General features: G+C 44.0%; 1 protein-coding gene across 1 annotated transcript; it reads left to right on the top strand.

Annotated features, from left to right (window-relative positions):
- The first annotated feature begins 8,233 nt into the window (after positions 1–8,233).
- On the top strand, positions 8,234–27,595 carry COLGALT1 (collagen beta(1-O)galactosyltransferase 1). The gene is made up of 10 exons (XM_069083168.1): positions 8,234–9,575; positions 9,667–9,777; positions 10,042–10,159; positions 14,069–14,203; positions 14,689–14,893; positions 15,122–15,241; positions 23,465–23,541; positions 23,651–23,757; positions 24,394–24,526; positions 27,206–27,595. The coding sequence occupies exons 1-10, from the start codon at positions 9,295–9,297 to the stop codon at positions 27,335–27,337; spliced, it is 1,419 nt and encodes a 472-aa protein (XP_068939269.1). The 5' UTR covers positions 8,234–9,294; the 3' UTR covers positions 27,338–27,595.
- Positions 27,596–27,863: the final 268 nt, after the last annotated feature.

Consider the following 27,863-nt stretch of genomic DNA (forward strand, 5'->3'; position numbering starts at 1 on the left):
ATAGATAGATGTTCTTCACAACAGCATAGAAATGTATTCTGTCAATAATCTCCCTTTGCCAGTCATTCATTCTCTGACTCCCCAATACAAAGCAATCCCAAATGTATCATCAGCTTGAGGGACAGTCTTGGGTGGTGAATGCCAGGTATTTGTTTCTAAGGCCCTTTCTACTCCTAAGGGTCCGTGATTCCATGTAATTCTTTCTTAGCAGGAAGAGCAAGCAACAAATCCAAAGGGCATTCTGGTAGGCTTCATTCCCCTTTCCCTCCAGAAGATTTACCTTCCTGAACCTCCTCTGGGTTAAATGTTTGATATTAGAAATGTGCATATCTTGGGTGCAGTCCAGTTGAATAGCAGAAGGAGGTGGTATGGGAAATTTGGGAGGAAACGAGGAGAAGTCAACTTGGCTCAGTTATCAGTGAAAGAGCCAAAGTATGCAATCACCTTGGACTGAGAATCAACTGTAGACTTTGTGTCAGTTTTAGGAACTTTATTATTCAGGGCAAAGGGACTGAAACAAATGTAGAAACTCACTTCTGTGTGCACATACAGTTTTTTGTTTTTGTTTTTTGCTTTTTGGGAGGGGGGGAGGGCAGAGCAATTGGGGTTAAGTGACTTGCCCAAGGTCACACAGCTAGCATGTGTTAAGTGTCTGAGGTTGGATTTAAACTCAGGTCCTCCTGACTCTAGGGCTGGTGCTCTATTCATTGTGCCACCTAGCTTCCCCCAAAATGATTTTCTTAAAGTGCAGGTCTGAACAAGTTGACTGCCCTACTTGGTGGCTTGTTATTGCCTCTAGGCTCAAATACAAAATGCTCTATTTGGCATTAAAATCCCTTCATAACCCTACCCTCCCTGAAACTTTTCCAGGCTTCTTATAGCTTTCTCCCTGCCTTATATTCTTTGATCCAGTGGCACTGACCATCTGGCTGTTTCATGAAAAAGACACTCCATCTCTCTGTTCCAGGTATTTTCTCTATCTGTCTCCCATGCCTGGAATGCCTTCCCTTCTCTGCTCTGACGACTGGCTTCCTTCAAGTCCCAGCTAAAAATCCCATCTTGTAAGGAAGCCTTCTCCAAACCCTTTTTATTTCAGGTGTCTTCCTTCTGTTAATTCCTATCTATTCTGTATAAAGTTTGTTCACATTCACTTGTTGTCTCCCCCATTAGATTGTAAGCTTCTTGAGGGCAAGAACTGACTTTTGCCTCTTTTTGTATCCTCAGTGTTTAACACAGAGCTTGGCAAATGGTGGTGCTTAATAAATATTTGACCAACTTTAGTTTATTGACTAAAACAAAAGTGGGGGATGGAGTGGGAGGTGACTCAGATATTATCATAAATGAATAAAATTCATGGAGTTCATTCCTTAAAGCAATTTCTGAAAATCTAAGGGAAAAAAATCTGACTTGGAATGGTTCTTTTAACAACTTAAGAGCTAAATTTTTGAGGGACACTAAGCTTCTCTGTCCTTGCCTCCTCTAACATTGGAGAATTTTCCGGATCTGAACTTGGCGGCCCTCATCCCAGCTGCTTGATTCAAGTTCATGGGCTTACAGAATCCTTTCCCTGATTTGCATACTGCTGGCTAAAAGACAGGCATCTGCTCTTTTTCTGAGCTAACCCACTTTATTCAGTCTCAAATCAAAAACTCTGCCTGCTTTTTTTCAGCTGTTTTCCAAAGTAATTCTCACGAGGGGGAGCTCCTTCTTTGTCTTCGCTTCTTGGGAAAGCCCCAAGTGAACTTCCCCTGTCACATCTGGGCTGTTCTGCTCTTCCAACTTCTTGCCTTCCCTCCCTCTGTAGTCCCTCTTCCCTCCATGTTCTAAAGTTAGCAATCAACAGCCTTGGTTGAGCTGCTAGATTCTTTAGAAACTGCATTTCAGCAAGTGTACTATGCGGCTCTCTCTGTATCTACATTAGATACAAAGTTTAAAGTCACACCAACACCTAATACTGAGACAACAATGATCCACCAATTGGTTTCATCCCACTTGGAAATGGAATTTAACCTTATTCTTTTCTTGGAGTGCAGGACCTTGTCACTGCAGTGACTGTATGCTCTGTGTTTGTTTTTTCTGGTAAAATTGAATAGGCTTTTTTTGTGTTGAATAATTTGGATGGGTGTTATATACATTGAGCAGGGGGCATATGGTTTTGGGACATTATCATTATTTTTGTTGGTATTATTTCTTACTACATCTTTATGCTAATGAAACTTTTTTCATCATTAAAAAGTCTGATTAGGCATTTAAAACTGGCATGCATGAGTACTTTTCTAAGGATTCTAAAGACACGCTAAAGTTTTTTTTTTTTTTAAGCAATTGGGGTTAAGTAACTTGCTCAAGGTTACACGGCCAGGTGTTTCTGGGTGGGTGCTCAGTGTCTGAGCCTGGGATTTGATCTCCAGGTCTATCTCAACACTGGAGCCGGTGCTCTTACTCGCTGAGCCACCTGGCCGCCCCAAGACACACTAAAGTTTAAAAGGAATCATAGAATCATAAAATATTTAGAATTGTCCAAACTCTCCTCTTACAATGAGAAAGCAAGCTGAAATAAGTTTAAGTGACTCTCCAAGTCACACAGTGTCAGAAACTGGGCTTTCTAATTCTGATTCTGGTGGCAAGGAAGTTTTCCTTATAATTTTGTGAAAATAGGTTCTAAAAATTTCCTTGATAGCCTGTAATCTGTGAAAATTACATATATATACACACACATATAGTAAATACCTATTCAATACAACATATTTAAAAAAAATACTTGTGTTTTATTTAAACTATTAGCTAATAAAAATAGCTAGCATTTATATTGTGCTTTAAAGTTGCAAAGCATTTTACAAACGTCTCATTTTTATCCTCACTACAATCCTGGGATATAGGTCCTATTATTATCCCTATTTTACAGATAAGGAAACTGAGGCTGACTAACTAGGTCATAGTCATTCAGCTAATAAATATCTGAAGCAAATTTGAACTCAAGTCTTCCTGACTTCAGGGCCAGCATGTTATCTACTGTACCACCAACCTGCTTATAAAACATTATAAAATCTCTAGGTGTACCAGTAATGGAGAGATAACCATGGTGAGGCCTAGGGGTACAGTCTCCCAGGGAATAATGACCCAAAGGACAGATAGATATGTGGGGGGCAATCCTAGGAGAAGACTGAACTAACTAGCCCCCTTTCCCTGTCAGAATTCAATCAAGTCTGTAAGGAAACCACCCTTTTGGGGAATTCATCCAATGAAGGGTCAACATGGAAGCTTTCAGGGCCAGGGACTTTGAGCCTGTGCCTCTCCAGAATGCAGTCTTGCCTCAGGTTGGGAAGGTAAAACAGCCAGCTTAGGTCCTTCCCACCAAACATTTGTTATACAAAAGACAATCAGGGATAGCTAGCAAACATTTTTATCCAAGTAAGCAGTAAAACAGAAATGAGTGTAGTTTATATAGATTAGGGAAGACAATAGAATACACAGGAGCACACAACCTCTTCAATTCAGGCATGAGATAAAATCTCAGTTCAACCAAGAAAAGAGTGATTTCACCAGAAAAGTCTGCTATTAGAAGTTTCTGGGGTGTAGGTGCTGGAAATCAAGGTACATGGGGTGAGGGTGGGGGAGGGCTGGCTTGGCTCCCATGTCAGTGACTCCAGAGTGCTCCCACTAGCCATTCCAAAATTTGCCCCTTCTCTCAATGAAGTTTCTCTCCTGTAGCTTAGAGTCAATCAGGAGTTCTATCTTCCTACACATGTCCTTCTGGGAACTGCCCAACTAACTTGGAGAACCAGCAAATAATTATTAAGCACGATCACATGCAAGTTACCATGGTAGGTATTCAAAATACAGAGACAAAAATCTCTGGTTCTCAAGGAATTCAGGTTCAGCTGGAGAAATACACCACGTACACAGATGAGTAAATAGAAAGTCACTTGAGGGGGAGGAATGAACAATAACAACTGGGCGGTCAGTAAAGGTTTTGCATAAGAGGAAACCTATGATAAAGATCCTAAGAGGTGGGGGTAAGGAAGCAACACATACCAGGTATTGAGGACAGCTTGTGTCAAGGCCTAGAAATAAGACAGAATGTTAAATTCAGGGAACAACTATTAGGCCTACTTGGCTGGAACGTGGAGTGCATGAAATAAGTATGGAAAGGTAGTCTGGTATCAGATTGTATTGTTTTGTTTTGTTTTTGCTTTTTTTGGAGGGCAATTGAGGTTAAGTGACTTGCCCAAGGTCACATGGCTAGGTTTTTTGTGTGTGTGTGTGTTAAGTGTCTGAGGCGGAATTTGAACTCAGATCCTCCTGACTCCAGGGCTGGTGCTCTATTCACTGCACCAACTAGCCGCCCCCTGGTATCAGATTGTAAAAGGCTTTAGATGCTAGACTGAGGAGTTGGTATTTTATCTTAAGAGCAACAGGGATCCCCAGATGATATTTATACACGTAACATAGATCTATGCCTTAGGAAGATTATTATGGTTGCATGGGAAAAGGGAGAGACTGGAAACAGGCAATCCAATAAGGAGGTTATTATTATAGAAAAGGGAGAGGTGATAAGCTAGTGGTGAGTGGAGAGAAATGGATTCAAGAGATGCTGTGGAGATGCAATGTACAGGACTTGGCAACAGATTGGAGAGGGAAGCATCTGGGATGGTTGCAGGCTTTTAAAATTTAGTGACTAGAAGAAGGGTGGTATGGGTTCATTAGGGGCAAGATAATAATGAGTTCTGCTTTAGACATGTTGACCTTGAGATATTAATGGGATATCCAAGTGGAGATGTCTGGCCAATGTTTGGCAATATGAAACTAGAATTCAGCAGATTAGAACTGTATTTATAGATGTGGGTGTTATCTGCATATAGATGATAATTAAACCCATGGGAGCCGGTGAAATTAAAGGAAGGAGTGTTGTGAGAGGAGAGAAGAGACGCAGGGCAGAACTTTGAGAACTGTTAATGGTTTGGGGTTGTTAATGATGATCCAGGAAAGGAGTTTGAGAGGGGATGGGTTTTAGACAAGAGAAGAGGCTAAAGAAAAAAGTATCCTGAAAACTGTGGGAGGGAGTGGTTGAGAAGACTAACATTTGTAGAGAAGTCAAGTAAGATTAGGGGCTGAGAAAAACCCATCCAACTTAGTGGGTAAGAGATCATTGATGACTCTGGAAAGAAGAGTTTTGGTTGGGTGGATAGAGTTGAAAACCATGTGTCAAGAGGCTAAGAAACAAGCTGCAGTTACAGAGTGAAGACTTTTTCTAGGACTTTGTTTAAAAGGGAGAGAAGAGCAGTAGCTTGAGAGGATGGCAGGGCAAAGGTAGGTTTTTCAAGACTAAGGGAGCCCTGGCCATGTGTGTAAGAAACAGTATAGGATCCAGTAGTTGAGTAGAGATTGAAGATAAGAGATGGAAGATTCATGAGCAAAGGAGGAAGTTTTTTACCAGAGAAAAGGAAAGGGGAGGGGATTAAGGGCACCCATACGAGGGTTGGCTTTGGCAAGGAGGACACAGTTAGCATGGTTAAGTAACTCCCTCCAGTGGCATAAAGCAGAATGTGAGCAGGAGAAAAGAAAGAAGATAGTGGAGATAACTCAGGATTAGGGGCAATGTATGGATGGGGACAGGTGAAGGGGGCAAGGGGCAGTGTGAGACTGAATTGGTCAATTATGGGATCAAGACTAAAGTAAAGTCAGGATAAAGAAGGTGTGATGGATTGGGAGAACCTATTCCCTCAATAGGTTTAGGAGGGGTGCAATAGAGGGAGAAATGGAGAGTTAGGAAGTTATGATCAGAGATAAACTTCAGAGTTTCAGGATCATGGAGGTAGCATAGTAATGAGATCCAAGGTATCTTGGATTTCCCTGTGGGTTACTAACATGGAGTAAAGACATATAGATACTAAAGCTGATGAACTGAGAGGCTAGGATGTTTGAGAAGACATCAAAATCTATGCTGAAATTTCCAAGTACTAGGACAGAGGTTGGAATGAAGAAAACTGTCTCAGGTACATACACACATCCTTTAAAATAAAAAGGGAGAATGGTACCCTAGAGGCCAGTGGATGACAGAATCTGAATCTGCTTGTTGTTGTTCAGTCATTTCCAACTCTTTGTGATCCCATTTTGGGGTTTTCTTGGAAGAGATACTGGACTGATTTACCATTTCCTTCTCCAGCTCATTTTACAGATGAGGATATGGAGGCAAACAGGGTGAAGTGATTTGCCCAGAGTCACACAGCTAGTAAGTGTCTGAGGTTAGATTTGAACTTAGGGAGATGAGTGTTCCTGACTTTAGCCCCCAAACTCTATCCATTATACCACCTAGCTGCCCTGATAGAAATGGTTGTTGTTCAGTTGTTCAGTACTGTCTGTTTCTTCATGACTCCATAACCTTCCACTATCTTTCAAAATCTGTCCAAGTTCATGTTCATTGTTTCCATGATACCATCTATCCATCTTATCCTCTACCATCCTATTTTTCCTTTTGCCTTTCACCTTTTGCAACATCAGGGTCTTTTCTAATGAGTCCCATCTCACCATGGCCAAAGTTTCAGTTTCAGTACTTGAACTTCCATTGAATAGACTGAATTAATTTCTTTAAGTATTGGCTGATTTGACCTCCTTGCTGTCCAAGGTGTTCTCAAAAGTGTTCTCAAGCACCACAGTTCAAAAATGTCTATTCTGTAGCACTCGACTTCCCAACTCTCACAACCATACATTGCTACTGGAAAAACCATAGCTTTGACTATATGACCTTTGTTGGCAAGGGGATATCTCTGCTTTTTAGTATGTTGTCCAGATTTGCCGTAGCTTTCCTTCCAAGGAGCAAGTGTCTTTTAATTTCATGGCTGCAGTCACCATCTGCAGTGATCTTTGACCAAGAATATAAAATCTGACACTGCTTCCATTTCTTCTCCTACCTGCCAAGAAGTGATGGGACCACCTTTTTTATCTTTAGAAAGAGAAAGATGAGATCTCTTCAAGAAAATTAGAGGTATCAAAGGAAAGTTTTATGTAAAAATGGGTTGATAAAAGGCAAAAATAGTAGAGATTTAACAGAAACAGGAGAGATTAAGAAGTGGCAAAAATATGGGGTGGCCAGGTAGCACAGTGAGTAAGAGCACCGGCTCCAGTGTCAGGATGACCTGGGGATCGAATCTGGGCTCAGACACTTAGCACCCACCCAGAAACACCTGGCCATGTAACCTTGAGCAAGTTACTTAACCCCGATTGCTTTTAAAAAAAGAAGTGGCAAAAATACAAAAAAGAACTATACAAGAAAGCTTTTAACATCATTGATACAGATGGAGCAAACCTCTACAGAGGTGAGGTTTCAAAGTGATAGAAGCAGAGCAATGGTTTGGAAATGGAAGTGAGGAGCAAGGAGTCTGACACACACTTTTCTTGGCCCAATGGTTGGGGTAACCGGCAGGGATGAGAGGAGCATCCAGCATTGGGTACGGTTGCTACAGATGTAGCATCTCCTGGAGGGTGTTAGGTTTCCTTAAGTGTAAGAAATTGGAAAGAATATAAGGAGTGGTCTGGGTTTAGGATGAAAGAGAGTTTGATCATTGTAGAACAGAGGTACCAGAGGGAACAGTAAGCTAGCAGAGGATAAGGAATTGGGAAAGATTGGGAAAAATTAGATGAACCTGAGAGAACAGGAATGGTAACAGCTTGAGAAGGTTTTCATCTCAGCGGGTGGCTACTCTGAATCACAGGTGTAAGGGGAGGAGGAAGTAAGGATTTTTTAGTCACTGGATAGGAAAGGTTTCAACTGACTAGTGACCCTGCTCTACAGGTTCCTATAGTGATGGAGAACAAACAATGGCAACCTGTTCTCCATAGACAAGGTAGTGGAGGGGGGAGAGAGCATATCAGTCAGTATCTGGTGATTGATTTCCTAGGGACCAAAATAAGCACATACTCCTTGCCATTTCCTTTACATCATCCAAATATAGTAAAAAGTGAAAGTAGTTACACATAAAAGATATGCTAAGACTTCCAATCTGATCTGTGATCTGAGGTCCTGGCCCCGGCCCCTGAATGAGTATAAAGATCTGGGAGCATGTATTACCTGTGTGACCTTAAGCAAGTTACACTTACTAGCTGCAGAAAGCTAGGCAAGTATATTAAATATAACTTGTCTGCCTCAGTTTCCTCGTCTGTAAAATAGGAGTAACAATAGCCCCAACTTCCAGGATTATTGTGAGGATCAAATCACATATACACGTGTAAAATGCTTTGCAATTTTATATATGTTATATAATATTGTATATATGTAAATGTTATATAATAGCATTTATATAACGAAATCTGGGCCTCTGTTTCCACATCGATAAAAAAAAGGAGTCTCTCCAGATCATCCCTCAGGCCCTCTTCAGCTCTGGAATGACTCCTTAAGCACGTTGCTCAGACAGTTTGGTGAAGCTGGTTAGGGTAACTAAGGCTTCATCACACGGGGCAGTGGGTTTTAGAGTTAGAGGTCTCCAAACTCAGTCCCTGAGGTGGGGTTTGAGTCCAATCCTCCAGGCTCCATAGATAGTAAGGGGTGAAGGAGATGCAGGGGCTGGGGCCGAGGTGTCGGCAGCATTCCCCACCTAACTGGGTGCTGCTCGGTGCTTACAGAGGGTGAAGAGGCTGCCCTTCTCCACTTCTGACGTTCTGTGACTCCTGATTGAATGAAATACCCCACCTAAAAGTCATTTCGGATGGGGAGGCACAACCCCGGCACCCAGATGCATTGCTGGACTCAACCATTACGTGCTGTAGGAAGCCTGGGCACTGGGCCACTTAGGACCGGTTATTCCGTCCTTTTAAGGCCAGAGTCCAGCGCTCCGGCCGTGGTGGGGTCCTGTTTGTCCGGCCCAATCCCGTAGGGCACATGTCCAGTGTCCTCCCTGGGCCCGGACTGGGACACACAGTGAGCCTTTCACTAGGCCGCCAGGTCTAGGTTCAAGGGGCGGCTCCCTACGAGGCTGGGCTCCGTGGCCGGGCGGTGCCGGTTGGGGAAGGGGCAGGTCTGGGGAGGAGAGCCCACCCCTTTAAGGCCAGAGACCGGTGCTGGGGCGGGGCGGGGTCCCGGTTGGGGGATTGGGACTCGAGGCCCATTCCTTTAAGGCTGGATCCGGGCTCTAAGTTCACACGGACTGGGCCGAGAGCTTGCCGGGGAATCGCCGTGGCGGGGTTGGCGGGGACTGGGCTGGGCTGGGCTGTGTGCGGAGCGCGGCGGTCGGAGGGCGGAAAGGCGGCTTAAAGGCGAGGCGGCGGGCAGCTGTGGGCAGGGAAGGGCAGGGTTCTCTCGCCATGGGCGCAGCCTGGGCCGGGAGCCGGAGCCGCAGCCGCAGTTCTAGCCCCCGGGCCCCGGGCCCGCTGGGCCTGGCGCTGTGCGCCGCCGCCGCGCTGCTCCTGTGGGGCCCCGGCCGAGCTGCCGCCTACTTCCCGGAGGAGCGGTGGAGCCCCGAGTCTTCCCTGCAGGCGCCGCGGGTCCTCATCGCGCTCATCGCCCGGAATGCGGCCCACGCGCTGCCCTCGACCCTGGGAGCCCTGGAGAGGCTGCGGCACCCTCGGGACCGGACCGCGCTTTGGTGAGGATCCCCATCGCTGCCCCCTCCCCTCGTCCCAGGCCCTTCCCCTGCCGACCCCGGCTCTGAGCGCTGCGTGCCTTTGTCTTTGCAGGGTGGCCACGGACCACAACGTGGACAACACCTCGGCTGTGCTGCGGGAGTGGCTGGTGGGCGTGAAGAGCTTGTACCACTACGTGGAGTGGCGGCCCATGGAGGAGCCGAGGTGAGGAGTGGGAAGGGATCTTGCAGGAGGCGGGAAACTGACTGGGCTGGTCTGAGCTGTCAGCCAACCTGCAGGGACTGCTGGGGGCCAGGACACCCATTGGGGACAGGGACAGAAAGGGCCAACCATGGAGGCAGCCCCCAGAGGGAACTGGGTTTCCTCCCTCACAGGACCCCCCTCTCCCAAAGGGATAGGCTGCTATCTGGTCTGGGGGTCCAACTTGGCCCTGGTACTAACTTTTTAGGCAATTGTGGCTCCACACAGGTCCTACCCTGATGAGGAGGGTCCCAAGCACTGGTCCAATTCTCGCTATGAGCATGTAATGAAGCTGAGACAGGCAGCCCTGAAATCAGCTCGGGATATGTGGGCAGACTACATCCTGGTAAGAGCCGATGACTGCTTCCCACCCTTCTCTTTCTTCCCCTCTCCCCTTCCCCCCATCTCAGCCTCCTATCCCCTTGGGTTTATGAGGGAAGAGGAAGTTGCCTGTCACAAGTTAAAGCTGAACTGATGCTGATTTAAGAGAGTCAGCAAGTGTTGAACTTGGAGTCCCCAAAATCTGAGTTCAAAATTTCACCTCAGACACATATTGTGTGATCTTACCCCAGTCACTAAACCTCAGTTTTCCTTTTCTGCAAGATGAGAATAATAATATTCCATCAATTAATCTATGCTTTGCAAACTTGAAGTATTCCTCTTGACCCTTGTGATTTCATTGGTTTGAGGCTTTAAAAAGCCTTAGAGCCTTGGAGCCTTGCCTGGGGGACCGACTGAAAGGACTCTCCTAGGGTCACAGATGCAGTATGCTTCCCAGTCTATTCTTGAATCCTTGAATCCTTGGTCTTGTTGACTTTGAGGCTAGATCTTCACTCACTCTATGCCACGTTGTCTTTGGGAGTCATTTTATAAAGGTCAGGGGTTTTGTTTGTTTGCTTGTTTTGGACTGGCCCTTTTTCATTGGTATAAAGGACTCTCAGAGGAAGAAACTCCCTGTTCTAGTGCTGCTCAGCCTTCACTCTGCTACTCAGTTCTTTGCTTTGCCATTTATAGTCTTAAAGTCTCAAGAGAGTTGCCTGGAACACGGAGAATTAAAGTGACTTGCCTAGGGCCACTCAGCCAGGATACATCAGAGGCTGAACTTGAACTCTGGGTCTTCTTGACTCTATTATGCCACAGTGTCTCTCTATAAATCATCATCATGATGATCAGAAAGGCCTCATTTGATAAATAAGAATTTAAGAAAAAAAAAAAAGGCCCCACTTGTACCACCAGCACCCAAGCCTGCTTTGACAGCACACAGAGATCCAGGGACCAGTGATCCTGGTATCTCTGGGGAATTGACAGATGTTCCAGGATTTCTCTGGCCCTAGGTAGGCTAGAGTGAGCATCTTTCTTGACAGAAGTAGCAGGAGGCAGAGCAGAATTAAGGTTGGGAGTGTGGCCCCTCTCTCCCTATGGACTGTGAGAGATAAGGTTTACAGGAAGAGCCAGGCTTAGTACAGGAGTACAGGAGAGGAGGATGTAGACACCAGAAATAACTGGCATCACAAGTACCTCTCGCTTTAAGCAAACTTGGCATGTGATCATCTAGATTTATACAACAGGTAAAATTTGTTCCTTTCCTTTTGCAAAAGGATTGCCACCACCTACCTGTTCCTGCCACCACCCTCATACCAATGTTCCTTAAAATAGCAAACTTGCCTAGTCTTTGCAGAGCCCGTGAATGTAAATACAGAAGCACCCTGCACTGAAGTGGTCAGTGTCAGCACCCAGCAGAGACTTTTTGAGGAAATTATCTCAGCTTCAGTTTGAGTTTGAACTCGAGTCCTTCCTAACTCTGCCACTAGCTAGCCATGTAACCTTGAATAAGCCCTGTCATTCAGATGGGTCTCAGTTTACCCCTCTGTAAAATGAGCAGGTTGGTCTAGAATATCTCTTAGGTCTCTGTCAGTTCTGATATTTTGTGACCTAAAAGAGAGATCTTGGGGCAGCTAGGTGGCAAAGTGGATAGAGTGCTAGGCCTGGACTCAGGAGGACCTGAGTTCAAATCCAACCTCAGACATTAACTAGGTGTATGACCCTAGGCAAGTCACAACCCTCTTTGCCTGAGTTCCTCACCTGTAAGATGAACTGGAGAAGGAAATGGCAAACTACTCCAGTATTTCTACCAAGAAAACCCCAACGAGGTCACAAAGAGTCAGACACAACTGAAACCACTGAAAAACAACAACAGAGATAGATCTTAGATTGAAGCTTCCAACCACTAACTACCGTGTCTCATTTTCATAGTACCTCTAATTGTTGTTAAAAAATACAAAACTGAGAAACTACCCCTAAATCAAAAAGCAAGTAAATATTCAAGTCTACATTCAATTCTCTTTATTGGAATGATGTTAATGGAGTCATGATCACTGTTGTATATGGCATTTTGTCTTCTACGTTTTACACTTAACATCACTTCTCAGACACATTTCTGTCTTACCAGTATCCATATGGCCCTTTTCACTGCTACATAGTCACAGTAATAATAGCTCCCCTTCTGTACTCTTTATAATGTTTTGCAGATCCCTTTAAGGTCAGTAGTGCAAGGATTATTATATTAATTTTGGTGAAGAAACTGACACTCAGAGAGATAGAGGGATTTGTCCACACTCATACAACTAGTAAATATGTTTTGGAGCTAGGCCTCAGTGCACCAAGGTCCATTCCAGCGCTCTTCTCACTCTTATCACCCTGCTGCCATCAAGTTACTGCTTGCTTAACATCCTTTTGGGGGGTGGGGGATGAGGGGAGTGTTGTAGTCATTCAGTTTTGAATGGCACAGCTGGGAATGTCTTTGCATAAATTTCTTTTTCGTTTGGAGTGTCAACTCCAAGAGAGGAATTTCCACACCAAAGAATATGAATAGCTTTGTGGCTCTGGTTTGTGCTGGAGGAGTTTGGGAGATAGATCACAACCCTTTCATGATACGAAAGTGATGGGGACTTCAGTTTTCTGAGTATCTGCTGGCATTCTTCCTTAGGCCAAAGCAGAATATCTAGTGATTTCTTGGCCAGAATTGGAGAAGGGTGAAATGTCTATTTTTTTAAAAAATAATGCTGAGAGAAGGGAGCCAGGATCACAAAGAGCTAACATAGCTTTGTCAAGGGCAGGTCATGCCAGACTAACTCGTATTTTTTGATAGGGTTATTCTAGTAGATTAAAGGAATCCAATAGATACAGTTTGCCCAGATTTTAGTTGAGCGTTTGCCAAAAATTCTCATGCTATTCTTGTGGAGAAGATGGAGAGATGTAGGCTAGATGGTTATGTACAGTTAGTCAATAACCATATGGCTGGTTAATATGATAGTATGATTAGTCAATAACCGTGTGGTTGGTCTGATCTAAGGTGTCCTCATTAAGTGTTTGATGTCCACTTGGAAGGAGGTCCTTGACTTTGTGCTGTCTGGCGTTTTGATCAATGACAATCACACTGACTGTCAGAATCAGTGGAGATGTTAGTTTTTCTGAGCTGTTTTTCCCTTCTTTTTAAATCTTTTAACAAAAGAGATAGTTCAATGGGTAGGGAAAGGAGGAGAGAATTATATTTGAAAGTGAAAGTGATGTAAGAACACAGTAAAATGTGATTAAAGTTGACATGTAAAAAAAGTATCTGGTTATATAAACTGATGCTGAGGAGAGCAGAACCAAGAGAACTTTGTACACAGTTACAGACACATTGTATCTGTGATGACTAGCTTTGATGGACTGGGCTCCTTTCAGCAGTGCAAGGTTATAAGGGATTCATGATGGAGAGGGCTATCCACATCCAGAGGAAGAACTACTGAGTCTGAATGCAGATTGAAGCAAAGTACTTGCTCTCTCTCATTTTTTTTTTGTTTTGTTCTGTTCCTTCTTTCTCCTTGTTCATTCCATTGGTTATAATTCTTCTTTACAACTTGACTAATGTTTAGTGTGAAGGTATTTGTAGAACCTATATCGGATTACATGCTGCCGTGGAGAGAGTGGAGGGGGGAGGAGAGGGAGGAAGAGAAAATTTGGAACTCAAGGGATTGTGGAACTGAATGTTGTAAACTAAAAGTAAATAAATAAATTTATTGTGAAAAAAGGTATCTGGGTTGACTGGGACTTAAAGACTGCTATGCTGGCTAGTGTGAGAGAGGCTGGAAGGCAGGAGGAAGACAGCTGGGAGGTGTTATATCCTGAGAACTTTGGACAAACCAGCTGGCTTGATGGCTGTCTCAGTCATGTGATGTGAATTCTATCCTGTCTTGCTTCTTCTGCTTTTTAGTTTCTGGATGCAGATAATCTTCTGATAAACCCAGACACTCTGTCCCTGCTGATTGCAGAGAACAAGACGGTTGTGGCTCCCATGTTGGACTCCAGAGCTGCCTATTCCAATTTCTGGTGTGGGATGACTTCTCAGGTAAGCAGGCCACAACTTCCATGCAATGTGTGATGATGATTGTGGGGAACGTAAAGGTCCCACTTTCAGGATTTTGATGACCCTGATTCTGTTGGCTTCTGAATTGGTCGTTTAAAAAATATCAGGGTTTGCCTGCCCTGCCTTTGCTTTACTAAGACCCAAACAACTTTGTCTTTGGCTTTCTGCTGAAATGTAAGCTCCTTGAGGGCAGGGGTTGTTTTTTGCCTTTCTTTATATACCTAGCACTTAGTATAATACCTGGCACATTAGTAAATTAATAAAGCTATGAATGAATGCTTGTTGGTTGATTCCCCACCAATTCCTGCTTTCTCTACATTTACACTTGTTTGTGCAGAAACACAAGCAGCTCTTTGCTGTGTATAATCCTTGCCCTCTTGAACTCACCTTCTAGGGCTCTGATTCTCCCTTGGGAGTTCCCTGGGTATTCCTTTTCTACTCAGGGACTCACTTGTCTTTCCTCCCAGGGCTATTATAAGCGGACACCTGCATACATACCCATCAGGAGGCGGGATCGCCGTGGCTGCTTTGCTGTTCCCATGGTACACTCCACCTTTTTGATAGACCTAAGGAAAGAGGCCTCCCGGGAGCTCTCCTTCTACCCCCCACATCCTGATTACACCTGGTCCTTTGATGACATCATTGTCTTTGCTTTCTCCTGTAAGCAAGCAGGTGAGCATCCTCTGGCTTATTACAGACTTTGGGCAGCCCTGTGACATTAGACAAGATTCAACTCCAAGGAGGGGGTCACACAGAATGACAAAATCTCCTATTTGCATAAATATCTCCATTTGCCCATCCATCTACCATGGTCTTTTAATCATCTTGGTATTTGAATGTTTGTGTGTTGTTACAGTACAACAGTACTTTGACTTCTTTTCTGGTTTTTGCTGCTTGCAGAAGTGCAGATGTTTGTCTGCAACAAGGAGGTCTACGGCTTCCTCCCAGTGCCACTGAGGGCCCACAGCTCCCTGCGAGATGAAGCTGAGAGCTTCATGCATGTTCAGCTTGAAGTCATGGGTAAGTCTGATCCCAACCTGTGCTCAACTGAGGCTCTCCCTGGAAATGGCTGTCTTCTTCTCGCTTTCCATGTCACACTCTATACTTGTTTTATTTTATTTTTTTGCTTTTTGGAGGGGGGAAGGTAGGGCAATTAGGGTTAAGTGACTTGCCCAAGGTCACACGGCTAGTAAGTGCTAAGTGTCTGAGTCTGGATTTGAACTCAGGTCCTCCTGACTCCAGAGCCAGTGCTCTATTCACTGCGCCACCTAGCTGCCCCTCACACTCTATATTTGGAAATTCTCTGTGTCCTTTGAGAAGTCCAAGAGAGCAGCTCCCCTGGACCACAGCTATTCCCTTCTCCCAAGACTGAACTGGGCAGCATGGAATTAGAAAACTACATCTCTCTTGAGACCAGATCTCTTTCCAGTCAAAACCTAGTCCACTACTAAGCTTCTTGTCAGTATGGGAATCCTGTGTTTGGTCATTTGGAGCCAAAGCTCCTAATTCCAGAGACAACTATCCATAAGACTGATGTGAATGGGGGTTATAGACGGTACATAGAAAGTCAAAGGAGGGAGAGGTCATGGTGTGTAGGAGTAGTCTGGGAAAACTTGATGGAAGACATAGGACATAGCTGGCCTTGAAGAAAGAGTAGGATTTGGATTGTCAGAAGGCAAGACATGGAGGAAGCGGGTAAGGCACAGGATCATAGGATTTGTTTAAAGGTATTATTATTATTAATAGCCTTTATAGAGTCTTTCAGGGGTTGCAAAACACTTTACAAATATTATCTTTTTTGATATTTGATTCTCATGATACTACTGAGAGGTAGGTGCTCTTAATATCCCAATTTTGCACATGTGGAAACTGAGGTAGATAGAGGTTAAGTGACTTTCTCAGGGTCACACAGCTAATGAGTGTCTTAGGTTGAATTTGAATTTAGATCTTCCTGACTTTAGAGTACAATGCTCTGTCCACTATATCACCTAACTCATAGTCATTTCCCAGTTTACTCCCCACCCTCCCATTAGAACCATCTCTTTTTTTTTTTTTGCTGCTTTTTTTGGAGGGCAATTGGGGTTAAGTGACTTGCCCAAAGTCATACTAGTAAGCGTGTCAAGTGTCTGAGGCTGAATTTGAACTCAGGTCTTCCTGACTCCAGAGCCAGTGCTCTATTAACTGCTCCACCTAGTCACCCCAGAACCATCTCTTGTAATGAAGAAAAGAAGTTAAACAAAACTAACCACCACAGGGATCATGTCTGATAGCAAGTGCAATATTTTGCACCTGTAGTCCCCCACCTCTTCACTGAGAGATAGGAAATATATTTTATTATTTATTGTTTGGGATCAAAATTGAGCATTTTGTTTAGTTAGAACTTGGCTGCCTTTAGATGTTGTTTTTATTTGCATGATAATAGTGGTTGTGAATATTGGTTCTTCTGGTTCTGTTTTCTCTGTTCTGCAAAAATTCATGCAAACCTTACTATATTTCTCTGAATTTCTCATACTCTTCCTTTACTACAGTTCAGTAATGCATTGTTATGTGCAGGAGTCACAATCAGTACAGTTATTGCTTAATTGATGGGTACCCACTCTGTTTCTTTCCTTCCTTCCTTTTCTTCTTTCTTCTTTCCTTCCTTATTTCCTTTCTCTTCCTTCTTTCCTTTTTTCTTTCCCTTCCTTCCTTTCTTTCCTTTTTTCTTTTTCCTTCCTCCCTGCTTTCTTTCTCTTCTCTTTTTCTTTCCTCCCTGCTTTCTTTCTTTTTTCTCTATTTCCTTCCTTCCTTCCTTCCTTCCTTCCTTCCTTCCTTCCTTCCTTCCTTCCTTCCTTCCTTCCTTCCTTCCTTTCTTCCTTCCTTCCTTTCTTCTTTCCTTCCTTCTTTCTTTTCTTTCTTTCTTCCTCTCCTCTATCCCTTCCTCTCTCCTTTCCTTCTTTCTTCCTATTTCTTTTTTTCTAAAAAGTGTAGCCATGAATATCATGGTATGCATATAGGGACTTCTTTGCCCTTGTCCTCCTAGAAGTAGGATTAGTGAGTCAAAGGGTATGGACAGTTCAGTGTCTTCTCTTGCATAATTCCAAGTTGTTTTCCAGAATAGTTGGTTGGACCACAGTTTATTAGTGTATCTGTGTGAAGCTCCAAACCCTCCCAAATTCATTGATTATTCTAGTCTTTTATCATCTTTGTCAGTTTGATGGGTATGAGGTGGAACTTCAGAATTGTTTAAATGTGCATTTCTCTTATGACTCATGATTTGGAGTATTTCCCCCATTATCATTTGTACTACTTTAGAAAACTCTTTATATATTTTGACCATTTATCTATTCAGTAATGGTTTATATATTTGTGTCTATTCCCTATATATCTTGGATACCAGAGATAACTGATGCAAAGACCTGCCTGCCCCCTTCCCTCCATTTTCCAGTTTTTCTTTTTATTCTTGTAAAATTGATTTTGGTAGGACTTTAAAATGTTTGCATTACCAAAATTGACTATTTTGTCTTTTGTAATTTCCTTGGTCTCTTGTTTGATCGTGAATTCTCTTTCCCTTCTCCTCCAGTTTTTTATGATGTAACCTTTTGTTTAGGTCACTTAGGTAAGTTATTAGTGTATATGTAGGATATGGTATAATATGGTGATCTAAACCTATTTTCTGTCAAATTAGATCAGTGAATTTCTCTCACTATTGGTTGCACCTGGTTTCTGTTAGTACTGAATAGAAATACTGGTGGTTCTTAGTGTATTTATTTTGCATTTGGCTACTTTATTGAGGCTATGAATCACTTTGGTTATTTTCTTCACTAGTTCTCTGGGGTTTTCTAAGTAAATTGTTATGTCTCCTGCAAATAGAGGCACAGTCTTATCTATTTTTTTACTAATACATTTACCTTTAAGTACTCTCTCTTTTTCTTTTGATTGTAATAGCTAACATTTTTAGTACTCTTTTGGGATGATCATAAGATTTAAAGTTGAAAAACCCCGAAGGATCTTAAAATAAAATCCTCTTGTTTTGTCTATGAGAGAGGTTAATATTCAAGGTAACCCACCTAATAAATAATAGAACTGGAATGTTTAAAGGACAGTAAGGAGTCCAGACTGGCTAGAACAGATGGTTTGTATTGGGAAAGAGTGGTGGGATAGAACTAGAAAGATAGACTGAAACTATTGAGGACTTTAAATGCCAAGTTCAGAAGTCTGAATGTTAAGGAACAGACACCACTGAATGTTTTTGAGCAGTAGTAATGATATGATGGATTTCACTGTTGTTCAGTCATTTCAGTTGTGTCTGGTTCTTTGTGACTCCATTTGGGGTTTTCTTGGCAAAGATACTGGAGTTGTTTGCATACCCTTCTCCAGCTCATTTTGTAGATATGGAACCAAGGCAAACAGTTACCTAGGATCACATAGCTAGTATCTGATGCCAGATTTGGACACAGGAAGATGAATTGGTACTCTTTGGCCTGGCCTGGCAGTCTACCCACTGTACCACCTAGCTGCCCATGATGGGATGGAACTGATTAGTAAAAATAATCTGTATGTATCTGGTGAGGGAGAGAAGAGATGAGTGTCAGCGAGATGGGCTAGAAGCTATTGCAGTAATCCAAGAAGGCAAAATTAATTTCTTCCCTTAAAGATAGTATATTTGGGGAGTGTTCTGCTTAGTTAGCTCAGTTTTCTCACCTGACAAATGAGATGGAAAAGGAAATGGCAAACTATTCTAGTGTCTGTGCCAAGAAAACCCCCAATGGGGTCACGCTGAGTCAGACGTGACTGAACCGACTGTTCCCACAGACAGAATGAGCTAGGCATGCTGGGATACACAGATGTGCAAAAGCAGGTCCCTTGCCTCCAAAGAGCTCCCATTCCAGCAGAGGAGGCAGCATGATGCAGCTATGTACATACAAGATATATTCAAATGTGAATGAAAACAATCTCAGAAGAAAGGCTCTAACTGTGGGGGAGAAAAGACTGGGAAAGGCCTCTTAAGAGAAGGTAGCATTTGAACTGAGTCCTGAAGAAAGCCAGAGAAGCCAGGAGCTGGAGGCAAGGAAGGAGAGGATTCCAGATACAGAGGACCGCCGAAGATTCTCAGAGTTAAGAGGAGGAGGGGTCATATTCAGAGATAGCAAGAAAGTTAATGCTGCTAGATCAGTGTTGCTAGGGGAGTAAGGTGTAAGAAGACTGGAAGGGGAGGAAAGGCTTTAAAAGCCTAGCAAAAGAGCTTATGTTTGATTCTGGAGGTATTAGAAAGCCATTGGAGTTTGTTGAGTGGAGGGGTAGGGTGATATGGACAGAACTTTGCTTTAGAAAGATCACCTGTGGGGTGGCCAGGTAGCACAGCGAGTAAGAGCACCGGCTCCAGTGTCAGGATGACCTGGGGATTGAATCCAGGCTCAGACACTTAGCACCCACGCAGAAACACCTGGCTGTATAACCTTGAGCAAGTTACTTTAACCCCAATTGCTTAGGGGTGGCCAGGTGGCTTAGCAAGTAAGAGCACCGGCTCCACTGTCAGGATGACCTGGGGATCGAATCCGGGCTCATATACCCAGCACCACACCCAGAAATAACTGGTTGTGTAACCTTGAGCAAGTTACTTAACCCCGATTGTTTAATTAAAAAAAAATTTAAAAAAAAGATCACCTGAAACATACCATTTAATTCTTTAAACTAGAACCAAGGTCCTTGAATAACATGAGATTAGTTATTGCATGCAGCAGGAAACATGAGCACCTGGACAGACTCTGAGGATGCTGTAAAGCAGGGGACCCTGTGGGCACAAGTTTCTGTTGGAGAATAAAGCAGTGAAATTCTGCAAACCAAGGAGAGCCATGTTAGAATAAGAAATTCTGACACCCCCCTGGCTTTTTCTTTTGGGAGCCTTCTGTTGGGGGTTAGGGGAGCTGTACTGTCATTGAAAATGTTGTGAAACAGGCATTAAACAGGAGGGATAACAGTGGGAAAGAAAGGATAGAGAAATACTTTGAAGGAATAATCAGCAGAACTTAGTGGTAAGCCAAAAAACAGTGGGAGACTAAGGAGTCAGTGATGACTTGTGTGCCTGAGAGAATTGTGGGGCCATCAGTGCAATATAGATAAGGGAGGGGGAGGTTTTTTTGGGGGAAATTTGCTTGTTTGGAGACATGTTGAGCTGGTGTGATATCCAAGTAGAGATATGGGCCTGGAACTCAGAAAGAGATCGAGAGGACTGGAAATGGAGACTTGGGAATCTTCTGTACAGCCATTAATTGAAGCCATTAGAATGTTTTCTGAGTGAGGGGAGTGAGGAGAGAGCTTAAACCTATCTCGCATTTGTCTTTGAGTTTCCAGTTCCTCGTGTGTCACCTGACACAAAGTAAAATACTTCATAAGCGCTTGTTAAATTCAGTTGCTTCTTAGAAAATAGCTTTCTCTGGAATGGGAGGAGACAAGACAGAGGAGAGGGAAGAGAACCCTGGAAAGCAGTGAAAAGGGAGAAAGTGGTCTCAGGACTGTATAGTAAGAACTGCAACTGGGCTTAGACATTATCTAGCCCATTTTACAGATGGAGAAGCTGAGTCCCAGGGAGGTTTAATAGCTTGCCCAAGCTTGGTAATCAGTGAAGTCAAGACTCAATTATTCAAGAAGTATTTGTTAAATTCCTACCATGTACCATTTACTCTGCTAGGTAGGGGGAATATAAACACAGTCTATACTTTATGGAAGCTTATATAGAGGATAATTTTGAAGGCAAGGTACTAGCAGCTAGGGGAGACGCTTCATGTAGAAGGTGGGTGTTTTAACTAAGGAAATTAGGGGTTCTAAGAGGCATATGCAAGAAGAAGAAATGCATACCAGGCATGGGGCACAGCCTAAGAAAAAGCATGGATATAGGAGATGGAGTATTATGTATGAGGTCTATTATATCATTGAATGTGTGAAGAGGAGTCATGTATAACAACCCCAGAAAGGTAGATTGGAGCTGGGTCACGAAGGGTTTAAATGTCACATTAGAACCTCAATCCTCTAACTTAAAGTCCAGCATTTTTTTTCACATGGCACCATACTGTCTTATTTTGTTTTTTTTTTAGTATTTTATTTTTCCTTAGTTGCATGTAAAAACAATTTTTAACATTTGTTTTTAAAACTTTTGAGTTCCAAATTCTTCCCTTTCCTCCCTCCCTATCCCACTCCTCATTGAGAAGGCAAGCAATTCGATATAGGTTATACATGTGTAGTCATGAAAAACATTTCCATAGTAGTCATGTTGTGAAAGAAAACATAGACCAAAAAAAAACCTCAAAAAATAAAGAAAGTAAAAAAGTATGCTTCCCCCTGCATTCAAACACCATCAGTTCTTTCTCTGGGGATGAATTGCATTTTTCATCCTAAGTCCTTCAGAGTTGGCTTGGATCATTGTGTTGCTGAGAATAGCTAAGTCATTCACAGCTGATCACCTTACATTATCGCTGTCACTTTGTACACAGTACATTTCACTTTTCAGCAGCTCATGCAAGTCTCTTCAGGCTTTCCTAAGAGCACCCTGCTCATCATTTCCCTTATAATGTCAAGTACCATAGAGGAGTCAGGGAGAATGAGGAGGGATTGGGTACTTAACAGGACACTAATGACCTGGATGGGAGCAGCCTTTGAGCAAAAAAGGAATTAGATTGCAGAAGTTGAGGAGAAATGAAGGAAGCTGAGGACATCTGAGCTCAGAGGGCAGACCCTTCGTTGGAGGTGTTTGGCAATTTGGCTCCTGCGGGTGGTTCCTACAGCTGCCTTCCTGTTCTGGTTGCAGTCCAGTCCATAGCACAGGCCAGAGCCTGTTCTCCACTTTGAATTCCTTGGGAAAGGTTCACACTGTGTCTTTGTCCTGACTCCAGGCATGCAGAACTGAAGGTTGGTGGAAGTCAGTTCACCTTGCAATAGGCCAGGTTCCTGTCCCTGGGCATTTCTTGTGGGGAAGGCAATAGCTTCAGTCTGTGTGGTGCTACACCTTGGCCCATCTGCTTCTCATCCTCCTGGCCTGGAATTGCTCATCTGCCCACCTCTGCTCACTTCAGTTTCTCCTTAAAACTCCTCTCCTCCATGGAGATTTCCTTGGCTGACCTGATCATTCCAGACATTTCCTTCCCTCTCTCTGGTCTCCCTACAGTGTGTACACAAAATGATTTCCATTCTGTATTTGTTTTTCCGTTCCATTGTTCTTACACACATCTTATGTCTGGTTTCCTGTGCATGTGTATCCATTTTCCACGTGTCTGGTGATATGGTATATATGTCTGTATGTGTCTGGGGAGGAGGTCCTTGAAGGTAGGAATTATACGTGTGGGTGTTTGTGGTTGTTGACTTTGAAATCACATTTCTGATAGTCTGAGTCTAGGCCAGTGGATGGACTAGCATGCATATCTCTTAAAATTATTGATGTCTTTTTAAAATCACCTTAGTTTCCAAATATATTTTTCTCTCCCTCCCTATTCAGAGAGCCATCCCTTGTAACAAATATTAAAAAAAAGGGGGGGGGGAGTCAGTTTAGCAAACCCAACTAACATATCAATAGAGTTTGAAAGTATATTCAGTGTTCTGTACCCAGAGTTCCCCATTTCTGCAAGAAGAGAAGGAGGCACATCTTTTCTTTGGGGCCGTGTGGTCATTATTGTGTTGTGTTCTTCTTTCCACTTAGATTGTTTTTGTCATTGTGTGTATTGTTTACCTGGTTCTTTTTATTTTGCCTTATATCAGTTCCTACAACTCCCCCCCCCTTTTTCTGTATTCTTCATATTCACTCTTTCTTATAGCCTAGTAATATTGCATTGGGTTTGTGTACCATGATTTGTTTGGCCATTTAGTCAGACACCTGCTGTGCACCAGGTACTTTGCTAGGCAGTGGGGATGCAAATATGAAAAAGAAAATTCCCACTCTCAAGGAGCTTATACTATAATGAGGGAAAACAATAGACTTAAGGAAGATGAAAAGTGGGGGTGGGGGAGGAAGGAAGGGGACCCAGCTTGGGAACGTGAAATCCAAAGGAGAACAGGGAAGGAAATTGAAATGAAGAGACAGCTCTCTGCTCCACCCTCCATTCAGAGTGGTCCCAGGAGCCCATGGTTCTGATGAGGTGTGAGTTCCAAGGCTGATGTGATTTTGTAGGATGATGAGGTTTCTGGGGCTTGATGGTGATAAATATCTACTGTTTCCAGTTCTTTGATACCATAAAAGACTCTATGCATATGTTTTTATCTTTTATTTTCCTGTAGTAAAGTACCCCCCAGTGGAACCTTCACATTTTACCTCTGTCCAGGCCAAGGTACCTGATAAGATGGGCTTTGATGAGGTGAGGATGGTCACTGGTCCTGGGGAGAGTCAGGTTTGGGAGGAGGAGGGGAGGGAGAGGATGGAGGGAGGCTTTGGGGTTTGACCATGGCTTGTGTTTGGCCATATAGGTCTTCATGATTAATCTTAAGCGTCGACTGGACAGACGTGAACGTATGCTGAGGACTCTCTATGAGCAAGAGATTGAATGCAAAATTGTTGATGCAATAGATGGAAGGTGAGTAGCCAGGGGACCTGGGGGAGCCCTGGGTCACAGCAGGGACCAGTGACATTGCAGTTCCAGGAATATTGGTTACAGGTCCTGTGAGGAGTCCTCTATCTCCTAAGAATTGTACAGAATTCCTTAGCCTTGGGATGGTGTGTGGGGCATCCCTTGCCAAGGTATGGCCAGTCTCACCTTCCATTACCATAGGAATTACAGATCTTATTCGTGGGGTATATAGTGTGTTCCACATGTCATTAACTAGTTCTGTGGGAGGGGATATACAGTCCATGACCCTCCTCACTGGGCAGGTAGCTTCTGGTGGGCTCATAGGAGTAGCTAGGTGACAGTGCTTAGAGTGCTAGGCTTGGAGTCAGGAAGACTGGAGTCTAAATCTGGCCTTTGTCACTTACCAGCTGTGTGACCCTGGACAAATTATTTAACCTCTGCTTGTCTTAGTTTCCTCAACTGTAGATGTGGGAACAATAACAGCACCTACCTTGGAGAGTTGTTGTGAGGATCAAATGAGATAATATTTGTAAAAAAGTTTATTTCTGTCCACTTTATCCCCATATGCTGTCTTCAGCTGGCTCAGCCATCATCTGTAGCCCTGAATGGCTTAGAAAATAGTTCTGTTCATCTTCCTTCTAGAGCCATGAACACAAGCCAAGTGGAAGCACTAGGGATTCGGATGCTGCCGGGGTATCAGGACCCCTACCATGGCCGTCCACTCACCAAGGGGGAGTTGGGCTGCTTCCTCAGTCACCACCAAATCTGGAAGGAGGTGAGTGCCAATGGAAAGGGCACCCTGGGTTGTAGCAGTAAGCATCCTAGCATACCCAGGATGGCTGCTAGCACAGGTTCTTAGATCTGCTTTTCTAAAGGAAAGCAACTCAAAATGGGTTGACAATCTTACTTTAATCAAACGTATATCATTTACCTAGTTCATGGGAAAAAGTCAGTACCTCAACTTCAGAGAATACAAAGAAGTTATAAGCAGACAAAAAATACAGACAGAGAAACAGATCAACAGACAGGGCTTCCAGCTGTCTGACCATTACATCCATACCTAGTTAGTTACCAGAATGGGAAGCACCAACATCTGGGTTTTCAAAGCCGGGGGGCTCAATGGCTGGCCAGAGTCTCATCTGTACAAATCACACAACTCTTCCCAAAGTGAGCCCCCAAAACAAAACCTCACATTAGGGTATATATAGCCTTTTCCTGGCTCAGAGAATGTCACAGCCCTCCTGACCCATTGCTCAATCACAAAGTAACAAGGTGTGGGCATTCCTGAAAACCAAGCCTCCCACCACAGGCTCCATGTGACCACATTCAGCCTATTAGGGGGCAGAGTATATTTTCAAATCAGAGAAGGTTCTCAGATTCACTTAAGCCTATCAAGGGGTCTAGGGGCAGGGAAGATTCCCATTACAGCGGTCTGATGCCGCAGCACAGCATCTCAAGAGCACTCAGCTGGACGGCATATGGATTTCCACATCCCCACCAGGCACAGAATGGCATTTTTAGCCTATAGACCAGGGTGGGAAGATGGGGGAACTTGATAACTCTCTCTGAGGATTTGAAGGACCAGAATCGGTCTGTCTGGCCTCATGGGACAGACTGGGAGCAATGAATGGAAGCCAAAAAGAGGACAGTTTGATGATGTCTAGGAGGACTTCCTAACAACCAGGAATGGGCAGCCTTGGGAGGGTGGGAGCTCCCTGTTGTGGCAGGTCTTCAAGCAAAAGAGGGGTGGATGAATGTCAGGTGGGTTGAAGAGGAGACTCTGCTCTAGGCATGGTTTGTACTTGATAGCACCTGAGGTCTCTTCTAAATTTGAAATCCTGTAAGTCTGTTCCTATGAGACTGCTGTCACACTTATTTCAAGGGTGGGAAGGACTCCTGGGGGTATGTAGTCTGACCTGAGCAGGAGCCCTCTCTTGGCATCCCAACAAGGGGGTCATGACCATCCAGATGGGGGCATGGGCATCACAGTTACCTTCTGTTGATCACCAGGAAAGGCACATGGTATAGTAGAAAAAGTGGGCTTGCAGTCAGACCTGGCTTCAGATCCCAACTTAGACACTTCCTGGCCTTGTAGACAGGAGTAAGTCACTTCACTTATTTGAGCCTCACTTTCCTCATTGGTATAAATGGATATAATAATATGTCTACCATATACCTCATAGGGTTGTTATAAATAAAAGAGATTTGCAAACTTCCAGTGCTATAGAGATGGGAGCTGTTTTTATTGTTGTTCCACTTTGGGACAGCTCTAATTTTTCCTAGGTTGTCCCCTTACATCAGGCTCAAACTTCTCTCTCAGTAGCATATTCCTAATGCCACCCTCTGGGGCCAAGGACAAGTCTGATCCCTCTTTCTCATCTTAACCTTTCACATACTTGGGAAGAAGCTGTGGTGTGCCCCTGAGGCCTCTCTTGTCCAAGATGTCTAGCCTAGATGTCAGAAAGGGTGGCTGTGGACCTTCTAGCACAGGGAGACTGAAGAAGCCTAGCTAGATGTTTCCACATTCTGAGCTGTGGGGAAGGGAAAGGAAGAGAAGAAGGGGTACCCTGGAGGTGGAGGATGTTATTTATCCTGAAGAGCTGGCTGCTTCTGAAGTATAAGGCATGTTTGTGGCTGTTTGAGAGATGGCAGTGTGAGTGACCTGGGCCAAGAAGGAGGAAGAAGGCAGCAGGGCATAGATAGATGTATAGACCTTCTATCTTTGGCCAGATTGAGGAGGAGGATACGGTAGGTTGGCTGGACCCAGGCCAGGGCCAGAGCTTCTCACAAAGCTAAGACACTTGGCTGGCTGCCTTTCTTCCTAGTGGAATCAGTCAGTTAGCCCCCCAGAATCCTGAAGCACTGGCCTTGGGGAAACAGGAGAGGGTCAGTGGTACGGAAGGAATGGGAGAAGAATGGCCTTATTGGAATGATGTCTGGAATAAGTTAAGTGGAGGTTAAGGGCATCCTGGGTTAGTAGGAATGATTCTACCTTCTTTTTGGGGGGCTAGGGGATATGAGACAGCTAAGCATCTCCCTCAGACCCTCAGCTGCTTCATGGACCATTAGATTCTGGGGTGGGGACTGGGGTGGAGATATTCCATTGCTTAGAGAGGACATGAGAAAGAGGCAATGCTCGCATGCATCTGTGGTCACTTACATTTCTATATGTAAGTCTGATGTTAAAGCTTGTGTGTGGCCGCACCTACATATGTGTAACTAACTTATATTTGTCCTTGAGTGCACAGGTGTGTACATGGACCCATCCCTTCATCTCCTGATCTTACATTTCTGATGCATGCTGAGTCAGCAGGTAGAGGTGTACAGGACGGGCTTGTGCTTGTGGGTGAAGCAGGTCAGAGAGCAGCTGTTTCAATAGTGGTACAGAGGGGGTGACCACCAAGAGACTCAGAGATTCTCCCTGCTCATTCATATCACCTGGTTTCATTGGCAGGTTGTGGAGCGAGGGCTGGAGAAATCTCTTGTGTTCGAGGATGACCTCCGTTTTGAGATTTTCTTCAAAAGGCGCCTGATGAATCTGATGTATGACATTGAGGAAGAAGGTCTGGAGTGGGACCTGATGTGAGTACCAGGGCTGGAGTTCATGGGGGACAAGACTCAGAGGCTCAAACTTTCAGCCTCCCAAAATGAGCCTCTCTCATTACCAACATACTCAGCAGAACAGATCTGCATCTTACTCAATACTCTCTTGTACCTCCCAGTTGGGCAGGGAGTTGTCAATAGATGTCACCAGATTGTGTTGAGAGGTTCAGGATTCCTTGGCAAGGGGAGAATGACCCAAAGGTCAGCTTCTCTCCTCTGGGGAGGAGGTTCCCCTTAGTCTCCTTAGGATGGGGACAAGCCAGGCCCAGGCACTATCCCCCAAATTTGGAACTCCCCTTTGCATGACTGGGTTATAGAGTCATAGACTTTTAGAGCTAGGAAGGTCCTTTGAGGTTCTTCCTAACAATTAAAGTTCTCCAAAAGTGGAAAGGACTGGCTGGGAGAAGGTAGGTTCCCCCTCCTTGGAGGTCTTTAAGCAGAGTATGTTGTCATAAGGATCCTGTTCTCATTTGAGTTGGACCAGATGGCCACAGATGTCCTTTCTCATT

Source organism: Petaurus breviceps, unplaced genomic scaffold (genome assembly GCF_028583685.1).
Source record: "Petaurus breviceps papuanus isolate PSGF00001 unplaced genomic scaffold, PetGlider_PUasm1.0 172, whole genome shotgun sequence".
NCBI classification, from domain to species: domain Eukaryota; kingdom Metazoa; phylum Chordata; class Mammalia; order Diprotodontia; family Petauridae; genus Petaurus; species Petaurus breviceps.